The sequence below is a fragment of the Phyllostomus discolor genome, chromosome 8 (genome assembly GCF_004126475.2).
Source record: "Phyllostomus discolor isolate MPI-MPIP mPhyDis1 chromosome 8, mPhyDis1.pri.v3, whole genome shotgun sequence".
Classification (NCBI taxonomy): domain Eukaryota; kingdom Metazoa; phylum Chordata; class Mammalia; order Chiroptera; family Phyllostomidae; genus Phyllostomus; species Phyllostomus discolor.
In genome coordinates, this window is record NC_040910.2 from 36,733,207 (window position 1) to 36,748,490 (window position 15,284).

The 15,284-nt window shown below is 51.7% G+C and overlaps 1 protein-coding gene and 1 long non-coding RNA gene across 5 annotated transcripts; one reads left to right on the top strand and one right to left on the bottom strand.

The window, feature by feature from the left end:
• Nucleotides 1-1,244: 1,244 nt before the first annotated feature.
• PLPP2 (phospholipid phosphatase 2) lies at nt 1,245-10,808 on the bottom strand. Of its 4 annotated transcripts, XR_004904638.1 has the most exons (7): nt 10,499-10,632; nt 7,580-7,731; nt 7,119-7,396; nt 4,966-5,023; nt 4,543-4,719; nt 1,841-4,280; nt 1,245-1,810 (listed from the first exon to the last, which is right to left on the bottom strand). XR_004904638.1 is itself a non-coding variant. In XM_036032072.1 (6 exons), the coding sequence occupies exons 2-6, from the start codon at nt 7,613-7,615 to the stop codon at nt 4,134-4,136; spliced, it is 696 nt and encodes a 231-aa protein (XP_035887965.1). In that variant the 5' UTR covers nt 7,616-7,731; nt 10,499-10,632; the 3' UTR covers nt 1,245-4,133. The 4 variants fall into 4 exon arrangements, 3 of the variants coding, with proteins under 3 accessions (XP_035887965.1, XP_028375552.1, XP_035887966.1); XM_036032072.1 differs by having other exon boundaries at nt 1,245-4,280; XM_028519751.2 differs by having other exon boundaries at nt 1,245-4,280; nt 10,458-10,613.
• A 17-nt stretch (nt 10,809-10,825) lies between these two features.
• On the top strand, nt 10,826-15,004 carry LOC118501976. Its single transcript, XR_004904639.1, has 2 exons — nt 10,826-13,097; nt 14,572-15,004. It is a non-coding gene; the product is annotated as an uncharacterized LOC118501976 (long non-coding RNA).
• Nucleotides 15,005-15,284: the final 280 nt, after the last annotated feature.

Here is a 15,284-nt window from a genome sequence, read left to right on the forward strand (position 1 = left end):
GGTGGGGTACGAAGCAGCTCTGTGGAGGCACCCACCAGCTAGCTCACCTGGAGACACACACACACACAGTGGCTGGTTTCCCCCACCCCCAGACGTTGACTACAGATCTCAAATACAGACAGGAAACCATGCCTCTGAGGCCAACGAGTCCCATGAAGAATCAGTCTCCCATTAACACTAAGATGGCCAAAATGAGGGTCTTTTGATACTTCTAGTTTTTGTGTGCACAATTAGAAAGAGCTGGCTATACAATTTGGCAGTATAAATAGAAAATATATTTAATTAGCCTCTTGAAGTTTCAAAGAGAATTTAAATAACTGGATCAACCTACAATGTTGTTTAGATATCAACCCAATTTCTGAGGTATTATAAATGGCAGCCTGTATTTTAAAAGAGAGGAGGTCATTTGGAACTTGACTTGTCAAGAACATAAATTATAAAAGGTTTTCCAAACAAAATTTGGATCCAACTGTTCCCTTTGTGTCTGTTTATATATGTATGTTGTCAGTGCAATAATTTTCTACCTCCAGATATTGCTAAAATTAATTTAAAGGCAAGCACTTGTAAGCATTAAGTATTCTAAAATATAGAAATTAACACAAATGCTTTTTCAAGTTTAAATGATCTAAAATTAATCTCTAGTAAATAAAAGTTGGTTTAAATTTTTGGTTTAAGTAGAACAGGTAATGAATGTCTTTTAAGTCATTGATATTAAATATAAATGTACATTTTACCCAGGTTTTACAAAAATAAGCCCATGTTAATCACTGACTTTGATGTCTCTGGAATGTTCCTAGAAGTTATGAAATGTCTTAAGTATATTTGCCAGTAAGAAACCTGCTTCTAGAGGTTATAAAATATCCAATATAAAGAATGCAACTGCTTCTTAGTTTGCATTAGAAATTGAGGTTTTTAGGGTTAAAGTATCAATATATGTAGAAATAAGTTTGCAGTATTCCAGAAGGACCTCTGGAACCTCTCAAAAGATGTCTTTTATGTTGCACTTTATGGGGAGCACTGTAAAGTAAGTGATGGAGCACTTTGGGGACACTGTGTGGGCAACGACTTAGGCAGCCAGGACTGGGAAACCCAAGACAGCTGCCTGGTTCTTCCAAGGATCCCTGGCTCACCAAACCTCAGTTTTTGCATTCCTTCCTGCATCACAGTGCATTTAAGTTGCCCTAAATCAGATGAAGGAACTTATGAGCTGAGATTATTGAAAGAAGACATCTTATACCATTGGCAAGGGTTGATAGAGTTGCTTTAAGAAAATGCCAAGTTGGTAATTAATCACTTCCTTTCACAAAATGCTCCCGGGAGACAAGGACTTTAGGTACTGGTTTTTGGAAAGGAAACCAGACTCTCCAACCTCATCGGACGGGACCTTATCAGATGTCTCACTGCAACTGAACACCTACCCTGGTCTCTGGCACTCCAGGAGGCACATCAGACTTTTTCAGGAGAGATGCCCCCGACGTCAGAGGCAGACAGCTGTACCTATGGACCAGTGCTGAACTCAAAATCAGTTTTGTCTGATTGTCTTTACCAGTGAAGCCAGGCCAAGTCCTAATCTCAAAACCAATCCTAACCCAAAGATATAATTTCATTCTTAAACTTAATTTAGCACTAATCTTAACATCAAACCTAACCTTAACCCTGTACCTAACCCTAAACCTAATCATAACCATAATCCTAAAATTTATACCAGCTGTAACACTGTTGTAACCTTCTATATGCCTAGTGTATGACCTCAAACCTAACTCTAACCATAAACCCAACCTAAATACTAATCTTAAATGCTATACCTAACCTCAACCCAAACCCTAAACCTTTAGTTAACCTCAACCCTAAACTTAACCTTAAGCCTAAACCTAAGGGTCTCCCTCTGCACCTGGAAGAGATTGACAATCTCAAGGCTCATCACCGAAGGCCTTGACTTAAAACCTACTAGTGCCTTTGTCTGCTGTTTTGCTGGATAATTGGCCTTAACTGGCTTCCCCCTCCCCCAACATCTTCATTTTGTTTTTGGCTCAAGATGATCCCTAAGGTGATGACTTGGGCTATTACAGGGAGCTACTCAGTTCCCCCTCTCATGTTTCTGTACGAGATATGCATGTTATTAAACTTGTTTTCCTCCCGTTCATCTGTCTTGATTACAGGGGAGCCTTGGCCAAAACCCTAGAAGAATACAGGGGAATCATTTTCCTCCCCTGCACGAGCAATGGAGCCCAAGTCAGCAGCAGAAAGGAATGCACCGTCGACCTGTGGGAGCGAAACAGGCCCTGCCTAGTCACCTCCCAGGGAAATCTGAGCACACATGCCTATCTATGAAGGTCATGGTGGGCGGTTAGGCCTCAGGCACACAAGTTTTTTATTTTTATTATTTCTTAATCCTTACCTGAGGATATATTTACTGATTTGAGAAAGGGAAAAACCAGCCACTGAGGCATGTGCCCTGACCAGGAATTGAACCTGCAACCTTTTGTTGTACAGGACAATGCTCCAGCCAACTGAGCCACCCAGCCAGGGCACACGTTTTTAATAAGAGGTTTTCATCTTTGCCTGAAGCAAGCCCTGCCCATTGTTTTTGTGCACCCAGGTTAATACACTAAATACACCTTTGAAATAAGCATAACTGCCCTCGGCAGAGCATGTAATCGTGTTAACTCTCCTGTAATCCAACCCCTGCCTTGCTCTCTCTCACCCTTCACTTCATCTTCCTTACATTCCCTCTTCATTCCAAATGCAGAAGAGAAGCTGCAAAACGGCTGTTCCCAGGTACACTCGAGATCTTAAGTAAACAAACCCACACGAGGCCGTGGATGAATCTTACTGGTATAGTTAGTGCTAAGTAAAAGAATCCTGTACAAAGAGGCTACATACCGTATGGCCTCATTTTCGGCCTTCTGGAAAAGGCAGAAGAACTAGAGACGGTGAATCACGGTGCGGGCTGAAGTGCTGTTCCGCAGGGTACTTGAGGGCCAGCATCCGCTGTTGTGCATTTGTGAAACCCAGTTAGTTCTTCACAGCCCAAGGGGCAAATCATAATCCATTCATATTGTTATTTAGGATGTGAGAATATCACAGAATGGAATACAGAACGTGTCAAAGAATGTGACTATATTAGAAATGCGTAGAAAAAACCTCACTGTAGGTGGTAGAGGCTAAAGTTACTGACCTGTGTGACGGGAAACGAGCAAAATCTCAGACTAAATCAACGTGTACTGTGCGTACACTGCGGGCTCTATTTTATAAAGTTATTTCCCTCGAGGGTCATGTACAGCTCTGAAACCACTGGACAAAATCCGGAGCGGAGCAACGAATGAAATCCGCGGCTGGTGGGAGGAGCCAGGTTTCCCAGCTGTGGGAGGGGCAGGGTACAGAGGAAGAGCACCGGGGCAGGTCCCAGGGCCCGACAGACCGCCGAGCTGGAGACAGTGGCATAAGTCCTTCTTTAGCTGAATGTGGACACAGCTCCCCATAGAAACCTTTAACTAGGCGTGCACACAGAGGCTGGAACACACGCTACATTTCCCTGCCTGGTCAGCTGAGCACACTGAGCCCACATGATGTTAAGTTTTTAATACCATTCTGTAGTAAAAGGAACCAGAGCCCTTTGAAGAAACGGCCAATTAAAGGCGTGGCTGTTACTTTCATTTGGCTTGTTGGCTTCACCAACTACTCCAACACCTGAGCTCAGCTGAGCGTCCGACCAGGGAAGGTCACCCCTTTGCTGTCCTCAGAATGGCCAGAAGAACAGAGAGGTGCTGATAACATTCTTCGAGCAAATGCCCTATTTTACTAAGAATCCACATATACATTTTACAAGACAGTATTTATCTAGATCTCTTGATCCCTTCCCTAACCCAACAAAAGAAGGGGTACGGAGGGAGCTCTATTTATAATGGAGGGCATAAGGGCCCCCAGCCAAAGGGCTGCCCTGGCCAATCCCAGACCCCTTGTCCAATGCAAAGGAGGTTGGCTTCATAGAACCCCTCTGTGAACCAACCCGTGGCACCTGGAGCCTGTCCAGACCATCCCAGGTGAGGGCCCTGCCAGGGACCTACCGACCCACACACAGCCTGAGGCCCAGCTGCAGGCACGCATGGGCCCAGCCTGGGCGGCTTCCAGCCTCAGGAGTTGGAGGCTGGGTACCCATAGTGGTTGCGGTCAGCCTCGCCCAGGGTCAGTGTCAGAGACAGGCTGGGCTTCCGTTCCAGCTCCTCTTCCAGGCAGCGCTGTGGGGGCCGGGTTTTGAAGAAGTCAGAGATGTAGCGAACCTGGGTGAGGAAAGGAGGCAAAAGCTGGCTGGGCAGCAGTAGGGATGGGACCCAGGTGGGGGTGGGGAATGGGAACCCTGGGAAGGAGGTGGGGGGTGAGGGGTGGTAGAACCCAAGAGGGGGTGGGCATCGTGGGAGGGGGCATTGAGAAAAGCAGAACCTAGGATGGGAACACTGGGTTCTTAGGGGGGAAACAGGAGTAGGGAGGACTAGGGACCTGGAAAAGGAAGAAAGAAAGGGTAAGAGGGTCCCAGGAGCTCACAGTGAGGCCGGCCACCAGGGCGCCCTGCAGGAGGCCCACGAGAACATCACTCCAGTGGTGCTTGTGGTCAGACACACGGGTGTAGCCCACATAGAGGGCGAAGGCCACCAGGAAGAACTGCACTGTGGGCCGCAGCAGCCGCGCCCACTTCCAGCAGAGCCGCGCCTGCACATAGAGCTGAGGGCCAGAGGGCGGCCATGAGCCCAGGAGCCTGCCAGGTTCCCCCCACGGCCAATGCACAGCCGGTAGCTCTGAGGCCGACAGCACAGAACCAAGAGACCTACGGCCTCTAGCTTTTATGGACAAACCACAGAGTCTGACCAATCACCACCTCCACCCACCCAGCTTTACAGATGCAGAAACTGAGGCCTGGAGAAGGGGCCACGGTTTCACACCAAGCGAGGAACAGAAAAACCAACTCACCGCCAAGAACATCATGCAGTACATCCCAAAGGAGGAGTGTCCGGAGTAGAAAGACAGTCTAAGGAAGGAGAGGGCAGAAGCATCAGGAGGGCTGCGCAGAGGACAGAGCCCCGGAGCCCAGACCAGGTGGCTCACTCAGCCTCTCTACCTTCACCACCCCCGGTCCCCAGTCCCCTTCCGCTGAGCTTCCCATAACCTGAGGGAGAATTTCACATGGAAACATGGCTGGTGTTAGACATAAGGAGAGCCCCAAAAGGAGAGGACAGAGAGAAGGGGACAGGTGTGAAGGAGAAACTAACACATTCCCAGAGAAAGAAAGATCCAGATAACTCGACGCATGTACACCTGCCCTACGTGAAATGCTGACGGGCGTCTCTCAGGAGAAATGAAGGATACGGGACAGAAACTCCAATTCACACAAAGACATAAAAAACACCAGTGAAGGTGGTCACAAAATATAAACGTCAGTATCAATGTACTTTTGGTTTATAGTTCCTGTTTTTCCTGTACGGTTAAAAAGAAACAACTGCACGTATGCGAACAGTGTAAACTAGACTCCCTGCGCGGACCATTTATTCCCCAGCGAACACAACTGTCAGTGAATTCACCGCACAGTGCACCTGGAACCAGTACACAGTCACTGCAGGGCAACTTAAAGAACTGCGTCCGACAGTAAATAGAAATCTACGCTGATAGCACACGATGTATAAAGATACAATGTATGCTAATAACCTCAAAGGGGGTGTGCGATATAGTATATACACATGTATACATACGGTGATATACCACTATATATCTGCAAACATTCTGCATAAGAAATACCTATTTAACAGAAAAGAAGGAAGTAATGGAGAAACGTAAAAACAATGTAAAACAAAAAATATATATATGTGAATAACAAATTATAGAAGTCTTTCCTTATCAGCAATCACATTAATGTGAATGTATTAAATTCTCTAAAAGGCAGAGATCAGAGAATGAATTTTTTAAATATTCAATTTTATGATGTACCTAACAGACTCACTTTAGATTCTAAGACACAAATAGGTTGAAAGTACAAAAATGAAAAAAAAATCCATGCAAACAGTAATCAAAAGTCAGCCGGAGTGGCTATGCTATACTACTATCGGGCAAAACAGACATCAAGACAAAAAAATATGTTAGGAGAGCCCTGGCTGGTGTGGCTCAGTGGCTTGAGCGCTAGCCTGAAAACCACAGGGTGACCAGTTCAATTCTCAGTCAGAACACATGTGAGGCAGCCACATGTTGATGTTTCTCTCCCTCTCTTCCTCCCTTCCCCTCTAAAAATAAATAAGTAAAATCTTTTTTTAAAATGTTAGGAGAAAGAAAGGACATTCATTACATAGTGATAAAAAGGTCAATCAGTCAAGAAGATACGATCACAAAGATATATGCACCTAACAACAGAACCCCAATACATGAAGCAAAAATTAACAGAAGCTACAGTATGGGTGACCTTTAAGACATTAAAGAAGTCAAGCAAGAAAGGCCACAGAGCATATGATTCCATGTATATGAAATGTCCAAAACAGGTACATCCATAGGGACAGAAAGTGGGTTAGTGGTGGCGAGGGCTGGGCGGGGGGAAGAGCGCTGGTGGACAGGGAGTTCCTTTCTGGTGTGATGAACATGTTCTGGGATAAGGCTGTGGAGGGGGCTGCATGGCATCGTGAGTGTGCTAAAAATTAATGAATTGTCTGCATTAAAATGGTTCATTAGTGAATTTATGCTACGTGAATTTTATTTCAAGTTTTTAAAAAGAAAAATAAGGAAGTCAATTAAGTGAAAAGTGTATCAGTAGAGATGGTGAGAGGGCGGAAGAAAAGCATGAGAGCGGGGCGCGAAATTCAGGGGAGGTGGGACCCCCTCCTCACATGACTGCTCTGTTCCAGGGCCTGACACCCCCAGCCCCACCTTGCCGCCATCTGTGGGACCCAGGGCCACAGGCACTGCCCAGCCAACTCCCACCCTGTCCTCTGCCAATTGAGGTACCTCTCTACCCTTCTCCACCTGGCAATTCATTCATCAATATTTAGCTTCTCCAGCCCCCACTTTCCCCCAGGAGTGGGAGTGTCTATGGCTTAGGATCCCCCAGGATCCCCCAGAGTGAGGGCTGCTAATCCAACACCCACCTGGACTCGGTAACATTGGCAGGGCTTCCCCTGCACACTTTCTCCACCTGCACATAGACGGAGCAGTTCACGCGGCTCCAATCCGGGTCACACACTGCCAGGAAGTTGGGCCGCAGCCGGCCGATCATGTACTTGGCCAGGTCTGTCAGGGACTGGCTCACTGCAGCCCCGAACAGGAATGTCCCCAGGACCTTGTAGACAGCAGCCACATAGTTGTTGAAGTCGGAGCGGGAATAGAGGCGGTCCGTGTATACCAAGTAGGCCTCTCCAGCTGAGACCTGCAAAGTGATCAGCCAAGAAGCTTCAGGGCGATGCTGGAGCAGCACAGGTAGGGTCTCCACTGGGCACCGGCTTCCCTGAGGCCACTGGGAAACTGGGAACACCGAAGGGGGCCTCTTCCCCGCAAATACCACCCAGGGCAGATCCCTGACCCCCAGCCCTACAGGCCCCTCCTGCCTTACAAGGATGACGGTGGCGGTGATGGTGACCCCGGCCATGAGCCCATGGGTGATGGTGTCTGGACGGTAGGGGTACCGGATGGAGTCATCACCACAGTAGAACCCTCGCTTGTACGGGGCGTTCACGAGCGTCAGTATGGTGAAAGGCAAAGCGGCTGGGGGAGGGGGTGAGGAGCCATGTAACTGCAAGTTTCTTCCAGGCCATACAGACCAGCCTTCCTCTGGAGCTTGCACACCTGCCTCAGTTTCCCCCAACACCCACCATTAAAACCCTCTCGGGGTTCCCCACCACCCTCAGATGAACACCGAAGTCCCCGCCAGGCCCGCTGTCTCACCCCCACCCCACATCTCCTACCCTCTCCCCTCACTCACTCCCCCCCCCCTTCTGCACCTTGAACAAACCCAGAAAGCACCCACTCCAGGACCTGTGAGTGTGTTCTCTCTACCCAAAACACCTTTACCTCCCCCCCAGCCTCAGCTTCACTCCCCCGACTGTGCCACCCAAGTAATCCCTCTCCTAGAAGGAGGTTTCAACTCTTCCTGTCTCTTATCCGTGTAACTCTATAATCACTGATACTGGATTGGATCCCCTCCTCCACTACTTGTGAGCACCTGGAGGGCACTGAGGTGCTCAGGGCTGAGCCCCAGGAGCTTAGATGGCATTAATAAGCATCTGTTAAAAGAGAGGGCTTCCTGTTTTTAAGCTGAAATGTTTGCATTCTCATTTGGCCCTGAGCTGGCCACACGGTGACCCAGGCAGACCAGACCGGGGAGCTCAGTGTGAAGAAGACACATTCAGAAGCCAAATTAAGAAAGGTTAAGTCACCCAGGCACTGGGGCCCTGCTGAACCAAAACCCTTCCCCCCGCCCCCCCCACAGAGGACTCCCAGCTCAATGAGGTAAGTGCAGAGACAAACTCCAGCAGGATGTCCTTTGCCCCAGGCACAGCAGGTGACAAGAGTAAAAGAGGGCGTGGCTTTTCTGTGGCCTGAATGCCAGAGGAGGGGGACAGTGCAGCCAACTCCTTTGAAAGCCAAATTCAAGGGCCCCAGGGACCCTTTACTGATGGTGTTGGGCACCTTCAGATGCTGAGTCTGGGGAAAGACTTAGTGAAGAAAACAGGTTGGCCTCAGGCAGTGGGGAGGAGTTAGAATAAAGAACAAGTGAATGAAGACTGGAGTGGGGGCGGGGCCGCTGCAGCATTAACAGGGACAGTAGAGTAGGCCACAGAGAAGGTGACCTAGAAGGGATGAGGAAGTCCAGGGGAGATCTGGGGAAGAGTGCCAGGCACCCGGGCCAGCCAGTGCAAAGGTCTGGAGGTGTGACGGAGTCTGGGCAGTAGGAGCACTGGGAAGAAGAGCTGGGTTGGGGGGTGGAGGGCATCATAAGAATGGGGATCTTGCTGGGAGTGAGACAGCAGGCATGGGAGGATTGGAAGCAGAGGAATGGAGCATGTGTTCACAGGATCCCTCCTGCTGCTGTGAGTGAGGGCTGGGGTGGAGGCAGAGAGACCGAAAAGGAGACCCCCAAAGCTGTGTGTGCATGAGTGGGGGTCAGGGCTAGAAGGTGCTGGGAAGTCAAGTCATGCGGGATGCCTGGAAGGGGAGGTCAGCCTCCCTACTCCTGTCCCCGTCCCTTCCACTGGAGCCGCAGGCACCCCAGCCTCAGCGGGCTTTCCTGGGATTTGGGAAGGAGAACTCAAGGCATTGAAGTCAAGGCCTCACATCATCCCTCAGGGTCCTTGTCACCATTTAAAACCGAGCTGTTGTGTTGAATCTTCTAGAACAGGGAGTGTGATTTGCTTGAGCCACCAACTCCTGGCACACAGCCAGCCAGCAGCAACATACAACTTAATCTCGGTTCTGCCTCCCCGGTGACCTCTCTAGGATGAAACGGGATTATTAACAGCTCACCCCTCACAGGCTGTTTGGAGGAAAAGGTCCAGTTATTTGCATGTTGCTTAGAGTCTAGCATACGATAAATACCACACAAATATTTAAATAAATAAAAACACGGATGCTCAGAATATGGTGCCCAGGGGTCTTCTTCCTGCAACCACCTAGCCCATCCTATTAGGGGTCTTATCTGGGACATGGGAGGAGGGCCTGGCCTCTGCCAACGCTCAGCACAGAACCCTCCATCCCTCAGTCTCTCAGGCCCCTCCGCGCTGGTCTGCTCTGAAGGACAAGAACCAGATGGGGGGCGGGGGAATTTTTGCTGGAGGGGCCCCTCCCCCTGCCCGGGCTAGAATTCCGAGGCCATCGCCCTCACAGCCCCAGAGCAAACACTCAGCCATTGTTCCTGGGACCCTGGGAGAGGGGAGGGGAGGGGCCTCGGGCTGCCCCCTCTTCCAACCTGGCCCAAAAAGTCGCCCAACAGGTTTAGTCGCGCCGCCCGGCAGTCCGCGGTTCACCCGCAGCCTGGGGCCCACCTTTCCCTAGGTGTTTACCCGCTTGCGCGAGTTCAAATCCCACCGACCAGCTGTGCGCCCCAGGCCAGGCCTCAGCTCTCCCCAAACCCACTCGGAAAGCCGACCCTGGGCCCGGGGCGTGAAGGTCCTCCCGGCGGGGACCGCACTGCAGCCCCTGCCCCGGCCCGCCCTGCCTCGGCCGCCGCCCGTGTGAATCACGGCCCCGGCAGGGCGCGGCGGGAAAGGGGGACGCGGCAGGAGTGGGGACGCCCGCGGCCCTGGCGGCGACTTCCTGCTGCCCCGGGCGTGGGTGCCAACTCGGGCGCCGTTTATGACCCACTCCTGAACCCGGCACGAGTGGGGTAAACTGAGGCTAGAGGGGCGCACGCCCGGGAAGGTGCGCCGAGGGTCCTCCCCTGGGACACCTGAGAAGGGCCCTCCCCCACCATCCCGGCTTCCCGCGGCTCTTACCGACCAGCACGCAGAGCATGTCGAGCAGCACGAAGACCCACCTCCGCTCCATGCCGCCTCCGCCCCGGGCAGCGCCCGCGACCCCCGACGCCCGTCCAAGCGCGTCCCGTCGCGTCCAGGCCCGGCCACAGAGTCACATGGCCGCCAAGCCAGGCCTAACGAAGGAGGGGAGGGGAGCGACGGGAGGGGCGGGGCAGCCCCAGGGGAGGGGGCGGACTCTGCCCCCGCCCCGCCCGCGGCGCGCAGGAAGAAGCCTGGTAGCGAGTGCGAGCGAGTGGCGGCTGGGGACTCGGGGAGTGGAGGAGGGGGTGGGGTCTCCGAGCTGGTAGGGATCATCAGCGCCCAGTCCCCCCACCCCCACTACCAGGCCTGGAGGCCACAGCTCAGGGACAGTGAGTCCTGGGTCACCCAGAGCGTCTGTGCCTCGGCGAATGCCCCGGTCTCACGGATCCCGCCGGCAGAGTCGGGGGCATGGGGTAGGGAGAGGTGACAAGGAAAGAACGAGTGAGTGAGGGGTGAATGGGCAGCCCCAGCAGAACTGCGGCGTGTAGAGGAGTTCGGGCTGCGCAGGCCACTCTCTGAGTCTAGGTCTCCCCACTGGAGACTGGTATTCATGCCGTGTGTATCTCAATATTCTGAATCAGTAAATGTCTAAAAGTTGACGGAACGGTTACTGAGGCTTAACTGCAGAGGTTTTTATGAGGTCCTGCCTGCCCTGGCAGCTTAGAAGATCGGATTCCTCAACACTCACCCTGGAGGCTGTGCCCGGCACTGTTGCTATGTGGCATTTATTGTCTCCGTTGGACAGCTGACGAGCCAAGAGGTAGGAACTAGCTCAACACCTGGAAATGGTTAAGAGTTTGGTTCTGTGCCCTGCACCCAGATCCCAGGGAGCCCTGAGCTGGGAGGCCCCTGGGGGTCAAGAGCACCCAAGCCTGGGAAACTGAGGCAGGGAGAGTTACATCCATTTTCAGTGTCCACACACCCACACTGGATCCTTTTGGCTGGAACCCCCTGAGAGGCTTTGGGGAGTGTGACCACCTCCTGGAGAGCCTGCCTTGATCTGGCCAAAACACTTGACAGGCCAGAGGTTCTGTCACCCTCAAGGTCACACAATGGGAAGGGGGCTGGGATTGGAACCCAGGTGGTATGGCTCCAAGGTCCTATGCCCCTGACCTCCAAACCACATTCACCACCCCATCACCTTCAATGATCTGGCAGAGGGTGTTCTGGGCCCTTTTCACACCTGAAGGGAGCCAGGTTCACAGACAGCCCCTGGCCCAAAGTCAGGCAGCTGGGACTTGAACTCAGAGCCCCCTCGACCCTGCTTCCTGGAAGGATGAACAGACTTCTGCATCGTGGCCACTGTCCAGAAGGCTAGGTTGGGGGGCCAAATGTCTCTGGGTCAAGTCCCCTGCGCACCGGTCAACTTCCTGAAGCAGGCTGAGACACTCCTCCACTACCCCCACACACACTCACAGAACTCAGCCCATCCCCAGGGCATGACAAGGTCCTGCTTGGAAACTTCTGCACTGCATTTTCCATCTGTGGTGTGGCAGAGACAGTGTGGGAAGTATGTCACCAGCAACCAACCCCCCCTTTGCAACCGCACTCCCCGAAAAGTTTAAGTCGCCCCCAGACTTCCTCTAAGGCAGCCCGGATTATCAGATGTAATTGCCCGGAGGGTATTCCTAGCGTTTGGATAGAGGTGCCGTGGCAGGGTCATTTCAGGCTCAGCTGGTTCCAGCGCGTACTCCTCTCCTCCTACCGTGACCCCGCCCTGCGTTTGCTCGGGCTCTGCTTATTGGCTACTCCTGCTGCCACTCACAGGGGGGGTGGGCCCCAGGGAAAGGACGCCGGAGGCTCTAATTCCTGTCGTTCATTCATTCATTCATGGAACAGAAACTGAATTAGGCGTGTTGTGAGAATTACCTGACAAAATACTGAAGCCTGGCAAAAAATGTTACACAAATGTTAGCTGGTACCATTATTATTACCGCAGTTTTTCTTAAAAACTTTAATCTCACTTTAATGGGGTGACTGACTACTGCACTCTGGGTGTTGACAGCCCAACACTTTCAGGTAATGTAGAGATTCAGCACTGCATTGGATCAAGAAAATTCAAGGTTCTTTACTGAATACCTACTGTGTGCTGCGAGGATGGGGGTAAGCTGCGGGTGGGGCACCTACCCAAGCAGGGCATGCTGGTGGAGACAACCTGGGTGGGTGCTGCAAGGTCAGACCCAGGCAAGCCTCCAGGGCAAGGCTCCTGCAGGCAGAGGCCTTGGGTGGGAGAGTGTAGCCTGATCCATTGAGCCACGAGAGTGGCTGGACAGAGGGCATGAGGCTGGAGCTGCTGTGCCTATTGGCCCCTCCCCACTGACCTCAATCTCATCCTATTCTTAAAATATCCAGGCAGGGTCAGGATTAAAATACAGGAATTAGGATTAGTGTTAGGATTGGGGTCAGGGCTTCTATACTTGCTAGCTGGGGTCTCCCACACTTCAAGTTTTCACACCTGGTCCTTCACAGAGAAACTGAACCAGCGAGGCCTGCTCAGGGGACAGAGCCTGGGCTGGGAGCCAGGGCTGGATGGCTTCTCCCTCACCTGCAGATGGCAGAGCTGGAAGGAGACTGAAAGTACTGGGCCTTACCCGTCTACCCTAGAGATCCCACCAACTCTGTGGCGCCTCACCACTCCCAGGCAAGTGACATTCTGGGCTCAGGTTATCAGTTCTCATGACTCCACTGTCTCGGCAGAACCTGAGAGATTCCAGGTTTGCTTCCAAAAGGAATATTGCGAAGAAAAAAGCTTGCCAGGTTGGCGGGTTGCCTGGCACACAGTGGGTGCCATCTGAGGGCAGCCAATACTCCCACCTTTCTATACTTCTCTCGGGGCTCAGAAAGACCACACTGGGAGCTGTCTCACAGACGGAGGGCTTTACCTCTGGGTGGCCGAGAAGAGGTCCAGAAGGAGGAGAGAGAAGGGGGTAGCAGCAGACACATCTGAAGAAATGATAGCCAAGATGCCCTGACACCAATGCAAGGCCACCCTCAAGCCCAAGAAGCTCCATGTGGAAATCTACACCTTGCACATCACACTCAGTTGCTGGTGTCCAGACAGAAAGGAAATCACAGAGAAAAAGGAGAGGCCTCATCTAGGAAAACACAAGAATGACCGATTTCTCATTAGAAACCAGGAGTCTAATGGAACATCTTAAAATGCTGATCCCGCCCTGACCAGTGGGGCTCAGTTGTTTGGGCATTGTTCCACAGGGTAAGTGGCCATCGGTTCAATTCCCAGTCAGGGAACAGGCCTGGGTTGCGGGCCAGGTCCTCAGTTGAGGCACGTGAGAGAGGCAACCACACATTGATGTTTTTCTCCCTTTCTTCCTCCCTCCCTCTAAAAATAAATAAAACCTTAAAATGCTGATCCTAGCTCCCTGGCTGGCGTAGCTCAGTGGATTGAGCTCGGGCTGGGAACCAAAGTGTCCCAGGTTTGATTCCCAGCCAGGATACATTCCTGGGTTGCAGGCCAGAACCCTCAGCAACCGCACATTGAATCTCTCTCTCTCTCTCTCTCTCTCTCTCTCTCTCTCTCTCTGTCTCCCCCTCCCTCCCTTCCCTCTCTAAAAATAATAAAATCTTTAAAAAAAAGGATTAAAAAAATAATAAATAAATAAAAAATGCTGATCCTGCCCAAAAAAGGAAAAAGTGTTTCAAAAATAAAGGAGGAATCCTCAAGGATCTCCTTGGTCAGGGAGAGGGAGTGAAGAACATTTGTGAGAAGAAATGAGGGCCCATCTCTGAAGGTACCACCACACGCCTGTCAGAACAGGCAACACCCAAAGCAAGCATGACATACAGTGCCGGTGAGGACGGGAGCCGAGGGGACCCTCCGCTACCACCAGTGGGAATCCCAACGGTGCAGCTCTTTGGAAGACAGTTTGGTGGTTTCTGACGAAACTAAAAACTCTTACTGTAAGATTCAGCTCCTGGGTATTTACCCAAATGAGCTGAGAACTTGTGTCCAAACAAAAACCTGCGTAAGTGTTCACAGCAGCTTCATCTGTAAGTGCCCAAACCTGAAAGCAGCCGAGAATTCCTCCGGCAGGTGAGTCCATCTGGTGGAATGCTGCTCAGCGATACAAAGAATGAGCAGTGGGGCCACGAGATGTGGAGGGGCCTTAGGTGCACATCACCAAGTGAAGGGAGCCCACCTGGAAAGGCTACGCGCCAAATGGTTCAAAACCAGGGAGAAAAACCGTTATACTACACACCTGAAACTAATACAGTGAACGTGAACTGACAAACTAAATTTTAAAAACCAGGGAGAAAGGCACAAATCTTAGCAGTCTGAGTAAACACACACAGATAAGGACAATGGCAGCTTTCTTGGAAGCAGAGCAAACCAGAATGCAGTAGAGCAAGAGCTCTAAAAATGCTTCAGGAAAATAAAAATAGACTAGAAACTCCCGGAGAAGTCATTGTACAGTCCCTGGCATCCCACCCCCAAGGGCCCCGGCTCCCAGTGCTGGCACACCAGCTCTGAAGGACTAAGCCCCAAATTCCAGGAGACACCTGACTTCCCCACACACCTGGGCACAACCAGCCCGACCCACCTGCCCTTGGCCTCCACTCCCTGGGCCCAGGCCCCTCCCTTCCAGGCGTGCCCTGTGCCCCTGTCCAGCCTGTCCGCACAACCACTAAAGGAGCTTTGAAAATTTCACATCTTGGCCCAGCCCCTGCTCACTCCCTGAAGGGCTTCAGGACTAAACCTGCTGGCTTGCCCACCTAGCCCCTCTGCTACTTCCCCTCCCGCCCTCC

Excerpts from the sequence above, each read along its gene's own strand:
- PLPP2 (XM_036032073.1), bottom strand. The coding sequence starts at position 10,793 with ATGATCCCTACCAGCTCGGAGACCCCACCCCCTCCTCCACTCCCCGAG. Across the intron at positions 5,024-7,118 it reads GCCAATGTTACCGAGTCCAG|ACTGTCTTTCTACTCCGGAC; the intron begins GTGGGTGTTGGA and ends CTCCTTCCTTAG. Across the intron at positions 4,281-4,542 it reads CCCTGGTGGCCGGCCTCACT|GTTCGCTACATCTCTGACTT; the intron begins GTGAGCTCCTGG and ends TTCCTCACCCAG.